General features: G+C 40.4%; 1 protein-coding gene across 4 annotated transcripts in view; it reads left to right on the top strand.

The window, feature by feature from the left end:
• Positions 1–10,878, top strand: part of CLUAP1 (clusterin associated protein 1) — a 52,061-nt gene that overhangs the window by 37,454 nt on the left and 3,729 nt on the right. For all 4 annotated transcript variants that reach the window (XM_069106693.1, XM_069106683.1, XM_069106664.1 and 1 more), the window contains 2 exons: positions 5,218–5,325; positions 7,841–7,896. In XM_069106693.1, the coding sequence (XP_068962794.1) occupies positions 5,218–5,325; positions 7,841–7,896 (164 nt within the window). The remainder of the gene's footprint in view (positions 1–5,217; positions 5,326–7,840; positions 7,897–10,878) is intronic.

Below are 10,878 nucleotides of genomic sequence, written 5' to 3'. Positions count from 1 at the left end.
TCTCTCTCTGTCTCTCTCTGTCTCTCTCTCTCTGTCTCTCTCTCTCTGTCTCTCTCTCTGTCTCTCTCTCTCTCTCTGTCTCTCTCTCTCTCTCTCTCTCTCTCTCTCTCTCTCTCTCTCCCTCTCTCTCTCTCTCTCTCTCTCTCTCTCTCTCTCTCTCTCTCTCTCTCTCTCTCTCTCTCTCTCTCTCTCTCTCTCTCTCTCTCTCTCTCTCTCTCTCCCCTCCCCTCCCTCCCTCTCTCTTCACAAAACCTTAAACCCTGTTCACCCTAAAGCTCGTACATTTGACCATAATAGGTTCCTACCCAAGCTGAACTTAATGGCTGTATTTTGGACCCTCCTGGCTTAGAATGAGTGTCAATGGTAACTGTTTCTCACTGGGAAAGACCCTGATGGCAAGTAGAAAACAGGACTGTAATCATACTTTAATAATTGCAGAGGGTATAGGTACAAGTAGCACAGAAAGTACAGAGTGAAGTGTTGAAAGGGATGGGGACAGAGGATGGGATAGTGAAGGAAGTGAGGCAGAGTCTGGGGAGGGGAGAGGCAGATTAGAACTGGGAGTACTTGGCAGCATGGACTCGATGGAGATGAAAGAGGACTCAGGGAAGAAGTTTGAGGTAAGTCACCCTGGCTAGTTCATTTCTTCTCTTCGCTCTTTTGGTCTTATTTTACTCTTCTGAGCGTAGAACTTGAACTGTGATCGCATGCTTGCCATTTCTTCAGAAGGACTAACTCATGCATACGTTTGCATTCCCGCAGAAAATTTATTTCCATTGGAGAACTTTGCTGTCTCATCACTTTTAGCTCTAGACCACCTGAGGGATGGGCAACAGTTAGGAAGATGTCTGTTGGGAAAGAATTCTATTTGTGATTCTTTCCATCCAAAATTTCTTAGTATTCCATCTGCTTCCTTGTGTGTAGGGAAAGTCACCCTGCTGTGAATTAGGATGCCTTGGGCAACCTTTTGTGCCCTAATCCAGGAGGAGGCAAGATCTTCTTTGCCACCCTATCCCTCAACACAGAACTCAGATATGTAACTCTGGGTGATGGTGTTGATAGACATTATAACTTTCATCATTCATAGGCTGCAGGAATTCCTCTCTAGGGGGAAAAGCTGGCAAACTATAGATAGTTGCTTATATCCTTTATGCCATAAATCTGGTTGAAAGGAGAGAAATCAGAGAGCTTTAAATCTGAGGAGCCAGGAGGCCATCCTGCCCAGCTCCCTGCCTTCCAGCAGGTGAATGGAACTCTTATCACACATTCTCACCTCTGCATCCTGAGAAGCTATAACATAAAGACAGGGAGTCCTGAGTCTCATCCAAAGCTGCATCTCATGTTCTCAAAGGAAATAGATTTCGGGGCAGCTAGGTGGCACAGTGAATAGAGCACCAGCCCTGGAGTCAGGAGGACCTGAGTTCAAATGTGGCCTAAGACACTTAACACAAAAACTAGCCATGGGACCTTGGGCAAGTCACTTAACCCCAATTGCCCTCCAGAAAAAGCAAAAAAAAAGAAATATATTTCGTCATTTATGCTAGCACTGCCTTACTGTACTGTACTGGACTCACTTTTACAGCTTATAAAATTAAAATTTTTCCTTTTGCTGATTTTTGTAATTTGAATAGTACCAGCAAATCTGTTAAGGAACTATTCCAGTGCTGTGCTGGAAGTTAGCTGCCTCTCAGTTAAAAACCTGTTTTGCTACTCAGATTACTCTATGCTCCACTGGCCATACCGTGTTTCCCCGATAATAAGACACTGTCTTATTAATTTTTTTGGACAGAAAAACACCAGAGGGCTTATTTTCAGGGGAGGGCTTATTTTAATGAACATTGACAGCAATTTTAATAAACAGGTAAATGTGAACAAAAAAATGTACCTTTATTCAATAATGAATTCAATATAGAACAGGATGACGTGCTCACTGCTGCAGCTCTGATTGGATGCAGCTCGGAGCACGGTGTGCGTTTCACGGTGGGGGACGGTGCATACAGAGGGTACCGTAATGTAGCGTGTAGAGCAGGGGATCACCTTCACTACAGTAGCAATCTCAATAGGGCTTATTTTAGGGGGAGGGCTTATTTTAGAGGAATCTTACACAGTAAGGGGAGGGCTTATTTTTGGGATAGGTCTTATTATCGAGGAAACACGGTAGTTTTGGGGGCAACTCAATACAAAGGTCATTCTGTTTGAGGTTGTCTGTGACTAACCTGCTCTCATCAATTAATTGTTGAACAAACATTTATTAAGCATCTGCTTTGTACCAGGCACTGTGCTAGGTGCTGAGGGTACAAAGACAAAAATGAAAGAGTCCTTGTCCTCTAGAAACTCAAGTACGTAAAACAACATGCACACAAAGTAAATATGAAGTCATTGGAGGAGGGAAAGGCATAATAATGCTGGGGGATGAGAAAAGGCCTGTTATAGGAAGTGAAATTTGAGTTGAACTTTGAGGGAAATTAGGTATTCTAAGAGGCTGTGATTTTAAGAGCTAAGGAAGAAATGAATTCCAAGCATGAGAAAAAACCTGTGAAAAGACCCAGAAATGGGAGATACTAGCTTTCTTTTGATGCTTTTGAAGTGATATAAGTAACTTTCATTGCCAGGGGCGGCAAATGCTACTTGAGAGTAGACTTCCAGAGAAGCACAGAGAGTTTTCTGCCTTTTATGCTAATAACATCCTATGGCACTTGTGCCCTCTCTTATACATATGGGGGAAGGGGAACTTGTACCTTTTACATAAATTCATGCTGAACATCACTTCCAGTAACTTGTCAGGAAAGACTGAAATTTTGGATTTCCAAAGGTAATCTTTATATAACTCTGCAAGGATTCAGCACTTGCAGAATGTGAACTTTAGGGGGATAGAGAGGTCCTTAGAGTTCTTGAAATAGCCCAGAAATTTCCCAAAACCATTTTGTTTCTTTAGTCCATCCCCAAATAGCTTTTTGTCTCTATACCTGAGCACACTCTTTCCCAACCCTCCACCTTCATCCATTCCTTAGTTCTAGTGAGCAGGCTAAAGCTTAATCACCTTTCTCAGACACCTAAAAATGCTACAATAAATAGTAACAACTAGCATTTACATGGTACTTTTCAAGGATTTGATTATCTCATTATATCCTCATCACCCTGAGAGGTAGGTATTATGAAGTATGGTGGAATTATAGCTGAGGAGTCAGTGAATGCAACCTACAACTTTTATTATACCGTGGCTTCTGCATGTTGGCAAGCTCAGGATTCTGAATGCAGTGCCTTACATGGACGGTATCTCTGACTCCCTGTAAGATTGTGTCGTTTTTGGAAATATGTCTTCAGAGTGGTAAAGTATTTTAAGAGTTTTTACCTGCAAGAGACATGAGAAATAATATAGTTCAGTTGCTACAGTGATGAAGGCTGTGTAGAAGTGGAAATAGCCCATTAGCACTCAGTGCTAACTATATCGTCTAACTAATTTTGCAACCCTTCAGTTTCATGTATGACACTGTTGAGTGATTTCAGCAAAAATACATATTGGTTTTAATTAGCTTCCTTAGATACACAGCCTGTAATGGTTTGATTTGAAATGTATTTCTTTCAACACTAAATAATTATTGGGACCAAAAAGTACATATTGATTTTGATTAAAAGTTAAGGGTGTCTTTTGACTTATATTGCATAGTATAACAACTTTAATGTTACTGGATTTTGCTAACTGCAGTAAAAAGTTAAACTGAATTTTAGAAATTATATTTACGTATTAGTATTTATTGACCTAGGTTTAAATCTGTTATTATTTGTATGAGTTTAGGCAAATCAGTTCACCACCACCTGCAAGCCTTGCTTTCCTGTGGAAAATTTATAAAGCAAAAGGGTTATCCCCTTCAACTCTATGACCTGGTAAAACTTGGTCTAAAACTGGTCTAAACTTGGCTGTCTCTTTAAAATGGGTGATGGAAGACTATGAAGATAGTCTTGGGCATCAATCAGTCCATATTTATTAAGCACCTACTGTGTGTCAGGCACTGCTAAGGACTGGGCATGCATGGAACACACAGGTACCCCACCCAATCTGGGAAGCATTTCTGTTGACCCATTCCCTTCCTCTCTGTGCTCTCTACATGTTTGTGATTATGGATTCAATTTGTTGCTTTGAGATCTTTGGAGGAAGCTATAAAGTGGTTTTCTTTTTGGACCTAATTCTTCCTGGTGTTTCTCAAGGCACAAGAACATTTTCATGGTGACAGAGAAAGAGGGAACTTGACCTCAACACTCCTATGTGTGCCAGCCCTACCTGAGTCATTTTAACAGAATCACTTGATGATTTTCCTGTGCATTGGTGCTGATGACTCTCTCCATCACACTATACAACAGTTAGTGACTGAACAAAGCCTTTTTTTTTTTTGCACTATGGCATTCAATTGCTTCTACCCAAAGTGAGCCTCTGGTGCCTCATTGTAGTCTAGAAGTTATCCTGGGCTCTGAAAAGCTATAATACTCGACCACAAATTCTGGCAAGTATATGCTACAAGGCTGTGCCAGATCAATGAATCAGTTAATAGACATTTATTAAGCACCTGCTACATGCCAGGCCTTTGCTAAGTGCAGGTAAAGACTTTTGTATTTGTTATTCAAGCATTAGCCTAGCTAACTTTGGAGAGATTCATCATCAGAATTTTAGCCACCAGCTGAAACTTTTCAGCAGCATCACTGTGGAAAAGAAAGCACCATCTAAAAAGTCATGAAGGGGTTTCAGTTTATATCACTGGAAGGGATACCCTCATGGATAAAATTATTAATCTTCTAAAGTATTAAAGTCATTCAGCAGACCCTGGGAACCAGGATTGACGCCATCCTTGAGATGCTCATCTCTCCAATTCCTAGGCCATTCCCCTCAATGGCCATTTGTGGCCATGAAAGAAGATAAACCAGCCTGGCTCTTCCATTTTGGGGTTCTACATATACAAGTTGATGTTTGCAAAGAAGTGCATGACTCACAGCCCATCTGTGGGTCTTACCAGTGTCCTCCGGCTTTTAAGAGAGAGTCAGAGACAGCGTATAACCTTGTTTGTTGAACACTGACAGGCAAAAAGCAAAAGTCCTCTTTTTCTCACAGATTAGGAAAACACCTGAGAGGTACAAACTACTTTTGAATATTGATCTGTCTTAATGGATAGAATTGATTTGTGCCTAGAGGTAAAATGTCTTTGTAACTTTTTTTTTGTTACATAGGTAATGATGATTCAGACATAGACATCCAAGAAGATGATGAATCTGACAGCGAAATGGAAGAGAGGCGATTATCAAAGCCACGGACAGCCATGGAGGTTTTGATGCAAGGTACCTCGATTTCTTTTGCCACTTCCTTTCACCCTTTGGTTAGAAGAAGTGTTCTGGAGTGGTTTGAAAGGCTCCCACTTTTAAATGAAACATTTGCAAAGTGCTCAGCACAGTGTCTGACACATAGGAGGGACTTAATAAATGCTTAGTCTCTTTCCCCTTCTCTTTCCACCACAAAGCCAAGATTGCCCTATGTCAGGACTATATCTAGAGCTCTAAAAGGTCCACTTTTGGTCTGAATTTACTTAGGCCTGCTATCTTGACTTGGCCTATGCACTGCTTATTGATTGTCGGCAACTCCCTAAGGCTATAAATTGCAGAGTATGTGTGACCCTTCATGGTAAAGGGAGTTTCCTAACTTGGCATACCCTAAATTCTTCTCTGATGCTGTGCTCCTGCTGTATCAGTACATCCTTGTTTTGGGAGGGAGCACATGTGACAGTCCCCTACGGCGGAAATGGTGTCAACACAGGACTTGGGCCTTCCTGGATGCTCCATATTAATGCACTGCTACACACCACAGTTCTTCTGTTCCTGGGGTTCTAGGGTTAGAATTAGAAAGCAGCATCAAAGTTACCAAGGCTGACCCCTTGTTTTTTATAGAGGAAGAAACCAAGGCCTGAGAGGATGTCTCTTGCCAGAGATCAAATGTATTAAATGGAATTGAATCCGGGTTTCATAGATCCAGACTTATCACTCTTTTGACTATCTACCACACCATGTTTTGAATTCTGTTCTATACAAATTTGTATAATAATGAATCATGATGTATTGGTCTGGACAGATTATGAGAGGAAATGTGACATGGTGGAAAGAACATGAATACGATGCTGGCCTCTGCTGGCACCTTTTCCATTACATTACAGCGCAGTGACAATGTTGATTGTCCCAAACTAGTATTATTTTACCATATGTTTTAAGTAACCATACCTCGTCATAATATTATAAAACCTCACTGAAACATTTTCTCATCAATCCCTTAGGACAGAATTTGGATGGTTAGTAACTATGACAATAGCAAGTATTTGGATAGCACTTTGAGGCTGGAAAAATACTTTATTTATCTCATTTGATCCTCACAATCTGTGAGGTAGGTGATGTTATCCCCATTTTGCAGATGAGTAAAATGAGGCAGAGAGGTTAAGTAACTTGCCAAGGATCATGCACTTATTTATGTGCCTGAGGCAGGATTTAATTTCAGCTTTTCCTTACTCTTAAGTTTAACATTCTATCTACTACTCTACCTAGTTACTCCCAGCTGTCATCCATTCATTCACTCATTTCAGAGATGGGGAGAGAGCTAGGCATGCTAGACAACTCCCTAAAGAGGTAAGCACAAAGCTCTCTAGGATTGCGTGCTGTGAGCTCCTTGCCCTGAGAACCTGGCCTTTTCTTACCTTTCCAGACTATGCTGTGATGTTGTTTCACTTAGCTTTGTTTTTTTCTCAGAAGCAATTAATGATATTAAATGAGGAAGGCATCCATAGGGGTAGAATTGGGATGAGGACCAATTTAGTTTAGTCGGGACCAATTCAGAAAAGACATCCTAGTTCAGAGGAAAAGATAAGACTCCCATCTGTAAGCCATTCAACAAACATGTTAAGCATAATACTGTATACAAGGCAGTGTACTTGCAAAAAATAAAGGAGGCAATTGATTAAGAAAGGCAGCCAGTGTTGAGAGAAAAGCTTCAGAAGACAAGGAAAAAGAAACCTATTAGACTATTAGATAGTATGGCAATAAGGTGGGACTATTTTTTTTTTTTGCAATATCTTCATAGATCTTTGATGCCATTGGCATTCATATCAGACTTAAAGATGGTTGCCCATACACTATGGGACACCAACTGTTCTCTTCATCAATACCATGTGGTATTTGATGGAAACATGGGAAATTGGGGATCCAAGTGGCATTTTTACCTACTAATTATTTTTTTAAAATAAACATGGTTACCCACAGTGTTTGAGAATGGAGAGTTTTGGCTCAGTTAATTTTCTAGTCTACTCATTATTTACCAGAAAACTTGTTTTGTTTCCATTTTTGTTCAGGGAATATTTCTTTTTTTTAATTTTAATATATTTTTCAATTACATGTAAAAACAATTTTTAACATTTTTTTAAAATTTTGAGTACATATTCTCTCCATCCCTCCCTTTCTCCCTCCTTGAGGAGGCAAGCAATATGATACACGTGTAGTCATGCAAAACACATTTCCATATTAGTCATGTTGCAAAAGAAAACAAAAAAATTTCAGGAAGAATAAATAAAGTTTTAAAAAAATATACTTCAACCAGCATTAAGACTATCAGTTCTTTTTCTAGAGGAAGATAGCATTTTTCATTGTAAGTTCTTTAGTTCTAAGAAGTGTTAACTCATATAACTGCCATTTAATAAAGGTGTATGTTGTGGTGGATTCTAGCCAGGTCTTAGAATTTATCTCTTATTTTAACTTGATTAGAGTTCATTTCTAAGAACTAGGAGATTTTTATTATTTCTTTATGCTTTTCTCCCTCTAGGAAGACCTAACAAACGCATCGTGGGCACAATGCAAGGTGGAGAAACTGATGAGGATGTAAGTTTAAACTAATCCTATAATATCCTGATTTCCTGTCCTGTTAAAATGCCAGATGTGACCTCATAAGAATAGTAAACCTAAGAAACTAAGCTGGTATCTAGACTGTGATAATGGATGTGATGAGTCTGACTGGAGATTATTCTTAGCCAAGCTGGTTACTTTATGTCTGGTGGAATTTTTCCTCACTGGTACATGCTGCATTGTTTGCTTGTTAATATCTCATCTTTCATTTTTCAAACAAGCACAAATGCCCTATTTATTTCACTACCTACTGGTCATTCCATTCTCATTCTTCACAGACAGGAAGCAGCCCCAACTTATTTAGGATAATGCTTAACCTGTAACAGCAAGAAATCAATTTAATGCAATTTTATGAGTATTTATGAGGTTCCTACAATATGCTAGGTAGTAGGATACAAAGACAAAACACAATAATAGCCTCTGCCTTCAAGCAGCTGGTTTCCTTCTTCCAAGTTACCCATTCATTCATTCATTTCAGGGCTGGGGAGGGATCTGGGCTTGCTAAACAATTCTCAAGAGACTGGCATAAAGTTCTCTGGGATCAGAAGAATGTGAGTTCCTTAACATGACAACCAGGTTTCTTCCTATCTTGCCAGTCATATTACACATTTCTGCCTTCCATACATCCTCACATTCAGCCATACTGGCTTACTTGCTGCACATTGCCCACAGTGCTCCATGTCCCATCCCATCTCCATGTTTTGCACTGGCTCTCCCCGATGTCTGAAGTACTCTTCCTTCTCCTCCTCCATCCCCATCTCTTAGAACTCCTAGCTTTCGACCAGACTCAGCTAACTAGCCTCCCCTCTGGGGTTACTTTCCATCCCTCTTGTATGGACCTGTTTATAATCCTGTCATCTCCTCTAGAATGTAGGTTCCCTTAGGATAGGGACAAATTTTGCTTGTTCTTTGAATTCCCAACAAGTACTTATTGCCTGGCACATAGTAAATGCTTAGGAAATGCTGACTGAATGATCATTTCCTTGCACCTTCAGCAGTATAAGCGTCATTATTCCAGAGATGCCTTCAGGAAGGTGATTTTTTTTTTGGTCTTTGTATCCCCCATAGTGCCTTGCTTTAACCCTGAGCACCTATTACATGAAGGTGTTGTCAGGCATTGGGAGTGGTATAAAGAGGGATGCTGCATATCTTCTGTCTCCATTAGGGCCATAGAGGGGCATGTACACAAATAAGTGCCCTACTGTCGGAGGCAGTGGTGTTGAAAGGGGGTCAGTAGGATCCTTGTGAGCCACATAGTAACTTAGAAAACCATGTGTTAATATTATCTGTGTTTCGTTGTGTTTTTATTTCTTTTGTTAATTATTTCCTAGTAACATTTTAATCTGATTCAGGCCACATGCAGTCCACAGCCTGTGTGTTTGACATCTCTGGCCTTCAAGCCAAGAAGCCTGGGTTCAAGCCCCTCCTCTGACACTTACTGACTCTGTGACCCTGGGAAAGTCACTTAATCTCTCGATGCTCTAAGCAGCTCTAGGATGGTTAAGGAGCATTGGTGGGGCTCCCTCCATCAATCAGTCTCCCTATCGCTATAGGAAGGACATAAACCAAGTGCTTTGGGCATATAGAGGAGAAATCTCTACCCCAGAGAGAGGACCTGGATCAGCTCTTCCATGCACCAGGTCACTCACTGCAGCACCTCTCCTAATCCCCACATCATTAGAGCCAATTGTTTTCCATTAGAGCTGAAAGCAATACTCAACATTCACCTAGTCCTCAGTGGTCCAGTGTGACACAAGTTAATCTTTTCAGTTTATTGAGTTCTTACTTTAAGGAACTATGCTGATTAAGGCATATACTAATACTAAAATAAGGCACAAGGCATGGTTCTTGTCCCCAAGAAACTTACATTCTTGTTGTGATGAAAAAGATAAACAGGGTCATAGTATCGTAGATTTACAAGTTAGAAGGACCTTAGAAGTCATGTATTCTTTTTTTTTCTTTTTTTTAATGCTTTATTAACTTCTGATTTACATCATTCTTTTCTGCCAGATTTTGAGTTACAAATTTTCTCCCCGTTTTTCCCCCACCCATCCCCCCAAAACAGCAGTCCCACAGGATATCTCCACCTTCAATCTGCTCTCTCCCATATTTTCTCCCATATCTGTTTCGACTTTTCCAGTGGATCTCTATGCCTCAGTGCCTGTATATCTTATTTCTTAATTACATGTAGGATGGTATTAATAATAGTATATATATATATATATATATATATATATATATATATATATACACACACACACACACACACATATATATCTATTTGAATATTTGATTTTAAAACTTTCAATTCCAGATTCTTTCCCTTCCCCCCCTGCCACCCACCCCCACTGGGGAGACAAGCAGTTCAGTATAGGTTGTACATGTGCGGCTAATGCAAAACAATAACATAGTAGATATATTGTAAAAGACTGACTATATTTTCCTCCCTCCTATCCCACCTCCCACTTGTTCTATTCTCTACTTTGATCCTGTCCCTTTTGAAAAGTGGGTGCTTCCAACTTCCCTCCCCCCCAGCCTGCCCTCCCTTCCATCATCCCCCCTCTCATCCCCTTCCCCCCCTATTCTCCTGGAGGGGGGGGTCCCCTATTTACTGTGTATTTCCCTCCCTCCTCAAGCCAGATTCAATAGGAATAAGGTTGACCCATTCCCTTTGGCCTTCCTATTCTTCCCCTCCATTGTAACCATTTTCCCTTGCCTCTTCTGTATGAGATAGTTTGCCCCAATCTGTCTCTCCCCATCTCCTCTCATTATATTCCTCTCACCTCTTAATTTCACCTTTTAAGTATCATCCCTTCCTGTTAAATTGGTCCCGTGCCCTCTATCTATGTATACCTGTAAGCATATATACACACATTCACATATGTATTCATATGCCCGCATACCCTCATATAAAGACACACACACACACACACACACACACACACACACACACACACA

Source organism: Petaurus breviceps, unplaced genomic scaffold, assembly GCF_028583685.1.
Source record: "Petaurus breviceps papuanus isolate PSGF00001 unplaced genomic scaffold, PetGlider_PUasm1.0 138, whole genome shotgun sequence".
NCBI classification, from domain to species: domain Eukaryota; kingdom Metazoa; phylum Chordata; class Mammalia; order Diprotodontia; family Petauridae; genus Petaurus; species Petaurus breviceps.
Note: the sequence above shows the minus strand (reverse complement) of the source record. Positions and strands in the feature narration are given on the sequence as shown.